Source organism: Eublepharis macularius, chromosome 1 (assembly GCF_028583425.1).
Source record: "Eublepharis macularius isolate TG4126 chromosome 1, MPM_Emac_v1.0, whole genome shotgun sequence".
NCBI lineage: Eukaryota > Metazoa > Chordata > Lepidosauria > Squamata > Eublepharidae > Eublepharis > Eublepharis macularius.
Window position 1 is genome coordinate 13,426,750 of NC_072790.1, and position 15,627 is coordinate 13,442,376.

Sequence of the window (15,627 nt, forward strand, 5' to 3'; positions counted from 1 at the left end):
TGGAATGTGTGACTTGTAACTGTTGTAATAGCCATATTTGGGCATCCGGGAGTTCCTGAATACAAGTTAATAAAACTCTCGCCTCCATTTTGGAGGGAGAGACTTTGCATCCAGACCTTGTCTCGTGTCGTTCCTACAAAGTTGTGCTGTAAGCTGTTTCTTCACTCTCACGGGATGTGCATCTCTTTGTTCCTGAAATTCTCTCTCCTAGACTATGCTCGCTCCTAGCCTCTGAGAAAGGAGCCCACATAACTGTATGTTCTGAGTTGAGGTAAGGAATGACTTCTCCCAGTTAAAAATGAGGCCCAAGCAGGAGACTGTTTGTGGTAATATTAACATGTCCTGGAGTAGGGTGTCAGATCATGCTACTAGGAGCCAGTCCTCTAGGTATGGATAGATGGAACACCCTTTTGATCTAAGGTGGGCCACGACCACGGCCATGCATTTTGTGAATACACAGGGTTCTGAGGACAATCCAAATGGGAGGACTGTGTACTGAAAAACTTCCCCTCGGAAGGCGAACCTGAGGTATTTCCTATGCTCTGGGTGTATGGCAATGTGGAAATACACATCCTTTAAGTCCATCACAGTGAACCAGTTACCTGGTTCTAAGTATTTTAAAACACCAGACAGAGTTAACATTCTGAACTTCTCAACTTTAATAAACGTATTTAGATTATGGAGATCCAATATAAGACAGAGCCCTCCATACTTTTTCTCTACTACAAAGTATCTCGAATAAAATCCAAATGGGAACAGGCTCCAAGTCTGCGGACTGTTTTCCTGCTGACATTTGCGATTTTGCCAGTCTTGTCGCTTTACCCTGGAGGGTCCTGATCAGTGCTCTACTATCTTCTGGAAGATCTCGGGTGTAGTTGGAGAGGCAGTCCCATAAGAACAGATTGTAAGAGCCCATTATGGCTCGGTAATTTGGAATTCTAAATTCAAGTGCAGCTGAGGAGTATATCTTTCTTCCCAGTGCATCCAGTTTCTTTCTCTCTTTGTCCACTGGGAATGAGTGGGACCCATATCGGTGTCTGGATTGTATCTCCTCTGTTAGTAGAGAGGAGGGGTGAGGATGTGTAAAGAGGAAGGCAGGGTCCTTCTGTTGCAACTTATAGCAGTTTTCAATTTTCCTGGACAAGGCGAGATGAGGCTGGTTTCTTCCACACACCACGTGCTACGTCTAAAAAGTCTTCCACAGCTGGAAAGGCGACAGAGGCAGGGGTGCTGCTGCATAGTGCCTGGAAGACCTAAGCTCTTAGGTTTAGGTGTTTCTGAACAGACATCGAGGTTGGGGGCTCAAGCCATTCATGTTATTTATTCAAAGAACAATTGGGAGTCCTCAGTAGGTGAGGGAGATGTTGTGTCTCCGATTGTCTCTTCAGGTGATAGATCTGATGCCAGCTCTGAAATGGCATCTGAGTAAAAACTGACTTCTTCACCTTTGTCATAGTCAGAAGGCATTAATGATCGGACTCGGTGTGCTCATGCTGATGAGAACGAAGCTGCCGCTGGAGCCGACGTCGTCAGAACCGACTGGCTCGGAACTAAGAGAGTCAAACCCAAAGGAAGAACAGGGGTGGTTTGCAACCATGACAAGAAGTCCTGCCAGTTGGGAGCCTGAGAGTAAGCCATGCCCATAGGCCACTGAGAGTTAGCGGGTAGGACACCTGAGAGCATTTTGTTCCAAGTGGTGCTCTGTTGGCGGGTCAGATCTGGGCAATCCCCTGTTGGAACCAGGACTGCAAATGGGGCCGGTTCCGAGCAGAACTTGGTAGAGCTTTTCAGTTGAGCTGAGGCCCTCCTCCTCTCGTTGGAGTGATGGAGTGAGGGGAGGGGGTTAATGGTGCCTGGAGAATCTCCTCCTCTATGATGAGGGAAGGAGTTGAAGTTGAGGAGTGGTGGCAATGATGGTGTGACGGAGCCGCGGCAGGGCATTTTGGGTGTTTGGTTTTTGCCTTTGCCTTCTTTGCTGGTGGCTCTGATGCGGCATGTACCCCTGTTCTGGGGAATGGTGCTTCTTCAGATCCGATTTCTTAGAATGTTTGCTTGGAACTGGGGCATCCACAGGTGGTGCAGTCTTTGGAACCGAAGGCTGGTTCCGGTGTGGATCTGGGGTGCCCACTCAAAAGGGGTTCTGTTCAGATCGCGATTTTGGTTCCTGCTCGGCGGAGGATGCAGCTGTCCTGTTGGAACCCGTAAGGGACATCTCTCAGAGAGCTGCCTTTAAACGCACGGTGCAATCATGTCTTCCCTTAGATGTGAAGCGCCTGCAGTGCTGGTAGGCACCAAGGTTGTGTCCTTCGCCCAAGCAAAGTAAACAGAGATCGTGCTTGTCTGAGTGTGGCATTTTAGTGTCACATTGGGAGCACTTTTTAAATAATGCTTTCTGTGACATTGTTTTGGTTGATATTCCAAAGTGAAGATAAGAAAGAGAAAGAGACTCGAAAGAGTGAGAGAGAGAAGAGAGAAAAGAACCTTTCTCAGCAGCAGCGAGAAAGGAACTGAGGGTAGGGGGATCGGTCCACCCAGCAACACGGCATTCCAGTGGGAAGCCTCTGCAGATGCCGTGTAGCTGCGGGGAGCATCCCTTACTCTTTGAGAGCTTTCAAATCTTTCCTGACAGTTGGCCTGCTCCTGCGCAGGCTCCAATGTGGGACTGCACTGAAGACTGATGACGAACAAGAATTATCAGTTGTAATCTGAAGTGCAGCTGTGCATGTTGTCATAATCATTTCTGAGAATCAATCGCTTATCTATAACGTTATCACATGATAAAGTTATAACGATTAATTTATGTGGTGACTTTTACCGGCGACTATAAAAAGTGTCACTCAGAGAATTAATTAGGATTCGGTTGAAGGAATTCTCAAGATTTTCAGGTGAGACAACCCTAACCACTGGTCTTATCAGCAGGGCTTATCTAGTATTTCAGGCAAAGGCACTGTTTAACAGGATGCCTTTTTAAATGAACGTATTGAACATACCTTCAGTCAGGGCTTTTTTTCAGCGGAACGCAGTGAAACGGATTTCTGGCACCTCTTGAAAATGGTCACATGGCCGGTGGCCCCGTCCCCTGATCTCCAAATAGAGGGGAGTTTAGAGTGCCCTCCCCTCTGTCTGGAGATCAGGGGGCGGGGCCACCAGCCATGTGACCATTTTTGCCGAGGGCAATTTAAACTTTTAAACCTCTCCTTGTTCCAGCTGACCCAAAGTGACGTCATTGTGCGGTCTTGAGTTCCACCACTGAGTTCCACCACCTCTTTTCCCAGAAAAAAAGCCCTGCCTTCAGTCATGCAGTGACTATCCTGGTGCTGGGGCAGCTGCTGCCAATGCAATGTTCTAAAGAATCTGCATAGCCAGTCAAATCTCCACTGGCCAACTGGAAGCCCTGTTAAGCAAAACCCCACCTGACCCTGCCATACTTTCTAAAAACACTTGGCGGGCCCGAGGAAACACAGGGGGTACCACAGCATCCACAGATGCCCGGCTGGAGACCTCTGGTCTACATGGTTGGTTGTTTTCAAATACTGAGTATGCGTGCACACTGGTTGGAACACAGAAACACAAGAAACTTTTATCAGTAGGCTTCACACAGTAGATACAACCTTGTTATCTGCCCCATTTACGACACAAGGTACCCTCTGTTTGAATCATCTTGATCACAGAGTCACTTGACTTCCTTATCTACTTGTCTGCTACAATCATTATTATTCCAACTACCATAGCTTTCAAGTCTGGAAATAAATAAGTGTAAAGAAAAAGCACAGCTCCCTTTCCCTTGCATTGCTTGAATTCAGAAGCCACACGTATTGGTTGTCCCAGAAAAGGCATTCTGCGGCTGTCACAATGGTGAGCCTTCATGTTCTGAGTCAGTTAATCTTGCAATGGAACAACCATCCCGTGCATGCCATTTTATTTCCTGCCTGATTCGACGGGCATTGTCATTTTCAGCCACGTGGCTGGCATCCTCCCATTATGCCCAGAGCAAAACTGGGGCATCTGCTGCAGAGATACTGCCCAGCTTCCCATTTTAGATTTAATGGACATGTCTGCCTACCTGGGGTCTGGTAGTTGAGTGAGACCATCTGGCATCCAGCGTTCCAGAAAATCTGAGGCATATAATTGCTGGAATCCACTCTGCCTCCCTTTGGGTATATCCGACTCATCTGCCGTTTATTGTAGCTGTGTTATTTGTTAAAGAAAATGAAATAAACCGAGCAACATATAGGCTATAACCATCGTCAGCTCAAGTCTTTATTTTCCATCACAGACTATTGGCAACATACAAATATAACACCTTATTTCATAAAAAAGGACTGTGTCATTGCTGAACTGAACAACTACCTCCTTTGCGGTGAAGACCCAACATCCCTGTTACACCGCCTCTACCTGCTCCAGTGTAAGGATACTTCACGAACTCGATTGCGTGCGTTTTCAAATAACCAAGCCCAACAGATTCATTAAAAGAGGACATGTTGTAGTGAATATTACGTTCTAAAAAGAGAATAGTAAAATCTATTGTAAAATTATGGGAGCAAGGTGCTATTTATTAATTACACTTAGATCCTGTCTTATATCCCACATGGAACTCAAGACAGCATGCACAAAACTGACAGGAAGCTTCCACATCCGACATATACCTGCTTAGCGTCACTAAGACGGCTGGGGCACCCACCCTCCAACCGTACCATGGGAAGCAAATGGCAGGAGAATGTCAAACCTTACAAGGAATTGAACTAAACACTTGAATGTAGATCTTTCTTAGCACTAAAAATATATGTAAAAATAAATAAAACAACATAACTAGTACTCAGATCACTTAGCAAGACATCTCTCCTGATGCTACAGAAATTCATTTTCTTTGTGAAACTATGAATGCTTGGTGAAGAGCTGTGGTGGCATGAAATCTGAAGTATTCGTTTTTTTAGAGAGGAATGTATGGTATTACAAACCAAACACAGATGTTTATGACACAATTTACTGAAGAAAGAAAAATCAACTAGCAGCATCAGAGCTGGGTGAGCGTGCTTCTTGACAGGGTTCGACATGACAGATACCCACGTCCTCATAATTTGGTGCCTCCATGTGGACAAAGAATGAAATGAAATGTCAGAAGCATTCTGTTAAAAGCCATACAGTGGACTTCCCTTTCTCGGTAGGAAGGAACATTAGATGCACATTTAAAAGGGGGGGGAGGAAACCCAGAATATATATTTGACATGGATTGAACAACTTTTCAGATTACCTTCTGCTACAGTGAAACCTTGAAACTTAACAGGCTGCGCATAGTTGATCAGTGTTGACAAGTAGGGGTGTATATTAGTTGTGGCACCTACATATTTGTAAGAAGCCATCCACGCTTGTTCGTCTTCTGCTGTTATGACACCCTGAAAGCAGATTTAGACAGATATCAATCAATGACAGCATTCTCCCTGCCCCCCCCCCCGGGTCCCATGACAGTAAGTTCAAGGGACAAACCACGTCAACTTTCTACAAGCAAGCAGAAATGGAACATGACACAGACAAGGCCCAATCTATGAACAATACAAGCACATGATGCTCATGGAAGGAAATCATTCATATATGAGGGGCGGAGGCCAGAGAGCACTTCTGCATCATTATTACGTAGAGCTATCCCTGTACAAGGGGCTTTACTGAGCAGTGCCATGAGGAAAGGGGGCAAACTGAGTTGGACTGGGGCTGCGGGGTATGAGTGTGCTGGCATGGGGAGCCAGAGTTATTTCTTTCATATCCGTCATCCTCAAAGAGCAGCTATAAACCCAATGCCGGAAACATACATTCTGTGGCACAAACAGGTATCTGGTATGTGTGTGTGTTCACAGCAGCTCTGTGGGGATGGCAGTGATTAGAAAAAAGACACACACGCAATCGAGGTGGGCAAAACTGCCTGTCAGCTGAATATTAGCAGCCGAATGTGACACACCTCAGAGTCCTTTGGTGACTACTCTATTTTGAGCACTGTCAGACTGACCTGTCGAAAACGACTGGTCAATGGATGGTTCATTGTGTTCATCCTCAAATACTGGTCAAGCATTTTTAAAAAATTAAACATAGTTATTTCAGAAACGTAAGAACACTTATACCGATTATAGATACAAGTTTTTATCGCCGACTTAATGAAAACAAAGAGTATTTCAATCACCAGCAGGTATGATATTGTTAATTACTACTGAATTAGGGCTTGAAGTAAATTTAATTTCTAAACGAACTTCTATAAATTTTAATAATATTAAGTAAAGTCTACATAAATGTGAATAGATCTCTAAAAAATATTTTCTCCTTAGCTTTTTCCCTGGAATGACGGAACTTCAAACAACGGTTGGGGTTTTTTTTGTAACGCACCTTGCATTTCAGTCGGAATCGTGAACTACAAATCTTTTATCTTACTATATAATTGAGTAAGCGTGTTTCAGACAACTCACTTTATACCCTGGTGCACCACCAGAGGGTGCTGCTGCAGAGGAAAGCCCAGGTAACTCACCATATCGCTCCAGAAAATATGCTATGGTGGGAAGCCCAGGCAGGGAACAGGAGCAAAGCAGGTGGCAATGCCCTCCCTGCACCTTAACCCGACTGGTATCAGGTGTGGAGCAGGCGGCAATGCCTACCCCCACGTTAACCCAGCTAATATTAGGAGCGGAGCAGGGGGCAATGCCCAACCCCTCTTCAGCCAGCTGGTATTAGGAGCGGAACAGGGGGTAATGTCCACCACCACCTTAACCCAGCTGGTATTAGTACTGGAGCAGGTGGCAATGCCCGCCCCCTGCCTTAACCCAGCTGGTATAAGGAGCAGAGCAGGTGGAAATGCCCACCCCTGCCTTAACCCAGCTGGTATTAGGAGCGGAGCAGGTGGCAATGCCCACCCCCACCTTAACCCAGGTGGTATTAGGAGTGGAGCAGGAGGCAATGCCAGCCCACCCCCTTCAGCGAGCTGGGATCAGGAGCGGAGTAGGCAGCAGTGCCTTCCCCCCTTCACCTAGCCATAATCAGGCGCAGAGCAGAAGGCAATGCCCATTTTCCCTTCACCCGGCTTTGATCAGGAGTGGAGGAGGTGGCAATGCCTGCCCCCTTTACCTGGCCTGTGTCAGTCATGCAGCAGGTAACAAAGTCCACCACCCCTTCATGTTCCTGAGATCAGGTGTGGAGCAAGTGGCAATGCCCACCTCACTCCTTCACCCCGGGATCAGTGATGGAGGAGGAAGGAATGCCTGCCAACCCACTCTCCCCTTTCTAGAGCCTGTTGTATTTTTTTTCCCACAACAGGCTTTGTTTCTACTAAGTATAATTGGATTTAAAGTAGTTAAATACCATAGCGAAGCACGGGCATCAAGCTAGTCTATATATATATAAAGACAAGTGTCCTTGCTGACTCATCAATGCCCAGCCTAAACCTCTCAACCTAGAAACATGAAATTTGTGGAGAACATTCCTTTCATGATGTAAACACCCACTAAGAAGAGATTTTAAGAAATCTGCCCCCTAAGGGGGTAAAAAGGGTAAAATGTGTTTTCCCAAAGAGATACAGTTTTCCTGTGTGGCTGGCAGGCTGCTGCCTGCTTGCACCCCCGCCCACTGCCAGCTCAGCCACTCTTCCGTGATTGGGCAAGCCTTTTTTTGTTTTTTCTTTTAAGTTTTTATTTTAATTACTAGCATCAAAACTACAAACAGAAAAAGGAAAAAGGAAACAAGGGAGGAGGGAAAAAACAACATAAGAACATAAGAACACAGACTACAACTACAAGTATTGAATTCCCTTCATAATACAATTATTTAAAGTTAAACTTTCTAATATGCTATTAGATTGGTAGATCTTATAAGATACGAACTACAGTCAGGATCCGGTCTTCTTCCCCCCGCCCCCTGCGTCTCGGTCTCAGTTCTCTTTGAACAGCTACAATAGCTGCGCTCACTCCCTCCTCCCAACTCCCCCCTTCAGATTCTGGATCTTCTTCTTGCTCGAACTCTTGATGACTAAGCACAAAATCCTTCAGCTGTACTTCCGATATTATCTTGTAGGCTTGGTCTTTATATCTAAACCAGATGCCTTCCGGAAATAACCATTTGTATTTTATATCACGCTTTCTCAGAAGAGCTGCAAACCTTTTGTATTTAAATCTTCTTTTCCAAGCTAGAAATGGAACGTCCTTCAATATCTTAACCTTGTTGCCTAGAAAGTCCAAGTCCACGTTAGTCGAATTATATAAAATGGTGTCTCGAGTCTTCTTAGATGAAAAATCAATAATAATCTCGCGAGGCAGCTGACGCATTGTTGCATATTTTGAAGATGTCCGACGGACTTCCAGAATATCGCTTTTTAACTCTTCTTTAGTTGCCTTTGTGAATGACGCCAAAAGTTCCAACACCAGACCCTTTAAATTTTCACTTTCCTCCTCCTTCACATTCTTTAAACGCAATACCGTCTGAGCACGATCCACTTGTAGTCCTATCAATTGATTCTCCAAAAGCTTTACTTCTTTGTAGCTCTCATGAGTGTTGCATTTTCACGAGTAGATTTCTCTGCCTCGAGCGCTACATCTTTAGTGGTTTTCACTTCGTTTTCAACTGAACCAACCCTTTGTCCGATTTCATTTAGCCTATCAACAAAGGGCTTCATAGCTTCAACGACCGACCGTTTAACCACCTCTTCAAGAGTCTCTCCCTTCCCCTGCAACGCAGCCGAAACCGATTTGCCCACAGCAGGGCTCTGCTTTTTCGTCGCCATCTTAGGGGGGGGGGGGAGTCCGCCAACTAAGTTCCAAAACTCAATGAAGGGGAAGTTATCTGAACCTTCTTAAGCTTCAACTCCCACCAATCCTTCGCATACGCTTAAAGTAACAGAAGGGATCTGCTTACTTACAGGCTTTCACCTTAAATCTGCTTGTTGCCGTTCTCCATGGCCCATAATGCAAAAAGGAGGGAGGTAAATCCCACAAGGAACAAAATAATCAATTTCATGCAATTTATAATACAACAAATTAATTTATAGGTGCAATTGAAAGTGCGAAGTGCTAATAATTCATAAATATTCCAACAATATAACAGATTCATAAATATCCATTCACAAATGTCCATACCAGTCCATACAAGACAATATTTCATATATGAGCATTCTCCAAATAGTCCACAACTTCCGGGTGAAAATCAAGGTCTGTTCACTTTCTTTCCAAAACTTCTTTCTCATACATTCATAAATATAAAATAGAAAGGCTTTCCTGCCATGAGGTGAAGTATAGGACCAGCAGTCAACCTCACTCCTGCATGACACTCGTGGAGTGAGTTGTAAAGGCAGCAGTAAATCTCTTACAAATAGCAACTCAAAGACAATTCAAAGACAAACAGCTATTTATGAGTTGCTATTTGTAACAGGGTGGAGGAAACCGCATGGCTGTAATGTGACAGTATATCTTTAAGAGACAGATGAAGTTTGTTTATTTAAGGGAACCGCCCTTATCGTTAGGCGCGCGTGAAGAAACACCGCCACCTTGTCCTGGATGAGTGATCTAATTGCTTAGGGAAGTTCCCCATGGGGGTTTTGGGAGTATAAATGTACCTTAAAGAAAATATTTTTTAAAATTTTTATTAGATCCATATGATAGGAAAATTGACAGGACTTATGTTCTATTTAGGAAATAGACTCCTGAAGTAACAAGCGCGAAATCTGCTTGCAGCCGGCCACAGATTGTTATGCAGGAATGAGGTTTACTGCTGCTTTTACAACTTACCTCATTAGTGTTATACAGGAGAAGGTGACGCAGAAATGAGATTTACTGCTGCCTTTACAACTCACTCCACGAGCGTCATGCAGGAGTGAGGTTGACTGCTGGTCCTATACTTCATCTCATGGCAGGAAAGCCTTTCTATTTTATATTTATGAATGTATGAGAAAGAAGTTTTGGAAAGAAAGTGAACAGACCTTGATTTTCACCCGGAAGTTGTAGACTATTTGGAGAATGCTCATATATGAAATATTGTCTTGTATGGACTGGTATGGACATTTGTGAATGGATATTTATGAATCTGTTATATTGTTGGAATATTTATGAATTATTAGCACTTTGCACTTTCAATTGCACCTATAACTTAATTTGTTGTATTATAAATTGCATGAAATTGATTATTTTGTTCCTTGTGGGATTTACCTCCCTCCTTTTTGCATTATAGTTCATTACAGGGACAGCCTATTTCTCTGTTTGTTCTCCATGGCCCGGCAGCACGCAATGTGCGCGCAAGTCTGCCGGCCTCCATAGGAGCAGACGGGCTATTTACCCCCTGGATCGACTTGAGGGGGCTCTTCCCGCAGCGCTCCGGACCCTGACCCCCTACCTGGGAGTCCTGGGGGTTAACCCTCGCAGGTCAACCACCCGGTCAGGCTGCTCGGTCGCTTCCTCCCGGACCTGCGGAGAGGAGCGTCCGACATGGCCGGGAAAACGAAAACGAATCCGACTGGGCCAGCCTTTCAAGGTCATTTGTGTATGCAGCCTGATTGGTCCTCACCCCCCACATTCTAAACAGTATGCAGTTACTATTGGGAGCCATTGAATGTGTCCTGAGATAAAATGAACCTCCCAGTCTTCCCCTAAAAGTTGACAAGGCTTGCCAATCTCCCTGGGGGGCCTGGCTTTCCTATGTGAACCCCCTCTCTCTGCCTGCTTGCACCCCCTCTCTCTGACTGGTCAGCTGTGGAACTCTGTGTTCTGAGGTAAAAATCAGGTAAAGGAAACTGCAGACAGTTGAAGAAAGATGGTACAAGACTCCTGAATAGGGATAACACGCTTCACTTTATTCAAACACCTTTGTGATGCTCAGGTACTATGCTATTTTACTATAAAACCAACTTACTTATTTATATCATATTTGTATTCTGCCCTCCCCGCAAGCGGGCTCAGGGTGGATAACAATCTTAAAATAATTTTAAAACGTTCCATATTAAAACATTAAAACATCATATAAAAATAGCAGCAGTCTTTGCCTGGCAGCAGCAATGCAACTATTAAAGAACAATACAGCAGTACAACTAGATATAGCAGCACAGTAACAGCAGCTGAAAAACAAACAGTGGTGGGCAGCTTTCACAGGGAGGGGGGTAGATGTTGCATCCTCCAGCCAGCGGAGGCCCAACCTCAGCCATGAGCCTAGCGAAACAACTCTGTCTTACAGGCCCGGCGGGAAGATAGTAAATCATGCCGGGCCCTGGTCTCAGTAGGCAGAGTGTTCCACCAGAAAGCCCTGGCTCTAGTCGAAGCGAGGCAGGCTTCCTTGGGGCTAGGGACCGATAATTGTTTTTCTCCTGATCGGAGGGTCCTCTGGGGAACCCTAAACCAAAAAATGTTACATAGCCTTAAGTATTGTAACTGGATTTAAAGTAGTTAAATACCATAGCAAAGCACGAGTATCAAACTAGTTATGTAAATAAATTTTTTTTAAAACAAATGAAGTCAAGAAATGGTGATTATTTGAAGAAGTAACAGAAGTACTAGAAGAAAGCTTTTAACGGCAGCTATAGTGAGTAGCCAGAGACCAATCCTTCCTATTAGGACCTGCCTGCAGTTATAGCAGTCAGCCACTAGGGGGAGTTAACTACATGCACAACTCGGGGTCTGGGAACCATCACACTTGCCCTTCCTTGCTGACCAATAGCTGACACATATAACTGGTATGATGCCCAAGCAAACTTGGCAGAACTCAATCAGCAAGGGTGGCACAGTTCCCATGACTCCCACGCCTCTGCTGCCTGGTTCGGGTGGAAGGTGACTGTTTCTGCAACCTGCCTTGCACTCAGTGGAGCAGCTGGTGAGGAAGTGTGCCCCCCCCCGACCTGTGCCTTCTGCTTCGCCACTCTGGGCAGCAAGAAGCTCTGCGCCTCCCGGATGCTTATACACAGTAGCATTCCCTGCTTCAGGGAACACTGTACCTTTTTCGACCCCAGCCAAATAACAGGCAGTCAAATATTCAAGTGATATTTTGGTGATAACTCTGGAATACAGGCCTACGTATTTTGCATTTCTCTGACAACAGACATTTAATTTTTGCTTCATAGTTATCAAAGAATTTTCACAGATAGTGTCCTATAACAATCAGCAATAAGGTGTGCTCTCCATGGCCATCCAGACTCAATATTTCATTTCCGTTCCGAAATGTGAAGAGTGGCTGACAACAAGATTGCCAGCTAAAATAACACAGAGGAAAACTTTCCAGACACGGGTGCTTTCTAGAGCTTGCAAGGCACGAAGGAAGCCCTCCCTCCCCCATATCTAGTCCTTCTCAAATAATGTATTGAATCGAACAGACCACTACCTAGTTCTCCTGCCTGCCCTAATATAGATGTAACTTTCATGAATAACTTGACTTTCATGAGTATCTTGAATATCAGCCAAACCCATTAAATAAATTGCAATGAAGCATAAAATAATGAAGTTTGCACTCTATGTCAGAAAAGTACGACAAGTGCGATGATGCCGTTTCCAACAGGATGACGGATAAAAACAGATGCAAAAAAGAGCAGGGGTGGTCTAAAGCTGGGAACGCCTGGGTCAGGATCTCCACTCTGCTGTGGATGCTCAACGGATGACCCTGGAGTTACCCTTGCCTACCTCATAGGGTTGTTGAAATATTAATGGAGATCTGTGTATGCCATCCTGAACTCTTTGGGCAGGACGAAAACGTAACAGATAGAGTGAAGCACAGAATACGTTCTTACATGGAAAGAAAGAGCAAGCTCTCAAATTTAACATGTAATGATTTCCTTTAACATTTCTGCTGACGCATAATCAGTAATGAAATGTGAGATAGTCCTACAGAAATAATATCAGTAAGGTTGAACTCCTGTCTTTGTTTCTGTTAATAAACTAAACTGATGATTCTGACAGAATACCGGGGCATCGTATCCCAGAATCTTACATGTATAATAACGTAACAGCAGAAATCCCATAAAAGATGGGATATCTAATACTAACTAGGCCCGAAGACAGGAAGAGAGAGGAAAGTATGGAGGAGATGGAACAAGGAAAAAGAGGTCACAACAAAGCATTTCTAGGCAGGAACTGGAGAAATTCCCAAAAAGAAAGAGAACGAGGGTGACCTCAAGAGGGTAGGAAGATGCCAACATGGTTTCCATCTCTCTCCGCTGAACTGCCAACATTTGTGCATTTGGCTAAGATACAGGAGTTCTGCAGCCCAACTAGAATTCAATCATCCCATACGAAGAAGGGGAGAGGAAGACCGGCTCCCCAGGACAAAAGACAGCGACTCCCACAGCCCACAGAAGCAGCTCCATAAAGAGAAAGATCAAATGATGCAGCGAGTAAAGAATGCATTCTAAAAAGCAGATGCAGAGAAATAAAACTTGACAGGTTATAACGAATTCTACGGATCACCTTTTTATTGTTTTCTTGTTCAGAGTCATCCACAGCCTAAAGGAAACAAAATACAGATATTATATCTCAGAGATATAATTGCAACATTCACATACTCATAACTCAAAGCAAAAAAGTTCCAGGCGTGTATCTGACACGTGACCTTCCAATGCGGCATGTGTGCGCGTGTGCACACAACTTAACAGCTGTTTAACTTTCAAAGGCTGGCCGATGGGGGGAAGGGAATGCAGTGGTTCGCTGTGGGAAGGCCTCTGTGCCGAAGGGAGAAGAAAATGAGGAACCACGTTCACAGTCATAACCTACTCAGGGGTCCAGATAACCGATACTGTTGCATGTAAAACAAAGCGATGAAAGTTGCACAGCACAGTACTCACAAAGCAGCTCTTAAGAAACACATCTTGTCGTTTGCTTCAAGAGATTTGAAGAGTGCTCGAAAAATAGTCCTGGTCAAAAATTCGGGACAATTTATTTGCAATATTATTCCTGAAACTGACCCTTGGAACCAGAGGCTAAGATATGAAAATACTCCCTTGGAGAACATATCATGAAGCTAGTCATTAGGAACGAAAAGCCTAGGTCAAAGCCCAAGGGCCCACTTTACATGATGGAGGGGATTGTGTACCACATGGGGTACGAAGTAGCACAGGAACAACGTTCTTCTCAAACTGGATGCAATTTGAAAATTACAGAGAAGGCAAAGAGAAAGCTAGCACGGGGTGATATTATTCATGTGTTGGCAATTCTGCTGCAGATTTTTTAAAAAATAAAAAAGCTTTAAAAGTTGGGAAAAGGAGGGCTTCTTTGGATATAGCTGCCTGGATCAAGTTCAGAAGATAGCCATGAAGAGAAAGAAGAAGGCAGTTACAGAAGCAGAGTTTTCAGAGGAGGTTATAGAGCTCGAATGCTTCCCTGTGGTGACGCATTTGCTGCTGATACATGGAAATGTCGTAGAACAACAGAGATTAGCAAGCTAAACCAATAAAAAACAACTGGAAGAACTATTCTGTTAACATGCTGTTGGGGCATCCTGTCAAATTGCAAACGTGGCTTCAAAATCTCTTGATTTTTATTACGTTAGTTGTGTTATCCTGAATTTACAAGAGGCAATGCTCCATGCACTTCCAACAAACGCAAATAAAAAAGCCACTGACACGCAATGCACCACTCGCCTCCCACTCTAGCAGCAGAAGCAGCAGCCTGCAATGAGTACAGCCACGGCACTCCTTTCTAACTTTGGCCACATCCTTCTACACCTACAGGCTGTGGATCATTTGGTGGGAGGGAAGGATTTCCGCTTGCAGAACGTGATTTTCTTGCCTCCCCCTTCTGGCTGCAGCTCAAAATGCCCCCATGAAATGCTGCTCCCAGGGAATCCGAGGCCGTACATTCTACCCAGGAAGCAAGAGGAAACTCCACCCCCCTCCGCAAGTTTTTACATTTTTCATCGTTTGTTGCTTCTGCAGAGCATCTTTCCAGGGTACAGCATCTGACATATGAAGGGGAAACCCTCCCTGAAAAAAGGATAACACACTTTCCCCTAGATGTCTCCGTACATTTCAAATGTCAGCAACTACGTAAGAAACGCCTTACAGATTTTGTTACCCACAATCTATACACGCTGTCATCCCATCTCTTCCAGCCACTGAACTCAATGAAAAGTCATCTAAACTAAAATATACACAGCCAAAAAGATATTGTACCTTCTTCATGTTGTTGGCCACAGATTCTTTTGGGCTCAAGTCATCCGCAGACAGCTCGCTTCCAAATTTGTACTCGGGATGGGCTTCTTCTTCTTGGTCAGCTACAATTCAAGCCAAAGAGAAATACGACATATTAGGAAACATATCAGAAGAAAGCAATAGTTGTGAGACTGGCCACTGCTTTTTCCTTAACCTTTTTTTAATGAACTGAGGTCCAAGCAGAAAATGCAAAATGGTAGGCTTGGCAGACTAATCTCATTTCACGCAAGTGCAATTTGCTACTCTGGCACTGCCTGTTGTGTGAGAGGAAGTGCCAATTCCCTTGGTACTTTAATTTCCCACCTTCTACTGAGAACACAGCTTTTTGGCTTAAGAAAGCTGACGTAGATGGCCGTACAAAAGGGTTATGCACATACATGGGAGAAAGCAGCTGAGAGATCTAACCAAGATCACTAAATGGAACCTCCACATTCAGGGGCAGTTGCTGGGGGGGAAACAGTGCAGTGCCACATCCGACTGCCTTCTCC

At 44.6% G+C, this 15,627-nt stretch overlaps 1 protein-coding gene across 2 annotated transcripts in view; it reads right to left on the reverse strand.

Moving 5' to 3' along the window:
• Positions 1 to 15,627, reverse strand: part of PLCB4 (phospholipase C beta 4) — a 263,529-nt gene that overhangs the window by 60,832 nt on the left and 187,070 nt on the right. For both annotated transcript variants that reach the window (XM_054975769.1, XM_054975775.1), the window contains 5 exons: positions 15,101 to 15,201; positions 13,401 to 13,436; positions 5,252 to 5,393; positions 4,416 to 4,500; positions 4,064 to 4,188 (listed from right to left, as the gene is read on the reverse strand). In XM_054975769.1, the coding sequence (XP_054831744.1) occupies positions 4,064 to 4,188; positions 4,416 to 4,500; positions 5,252 to 5,393; positions 13,401 to 13,436; positions 15,101 to 15,201 (489 nt within the window). The remainder of the gene's footprint in view (positions 1 to 4,063; positions 4,189 to 4,415; positions 4,501 to 5,251; positions 5,394 to 13,400; positions 13,437 to 15,100; positions 15,202 to 15,627) is intronic.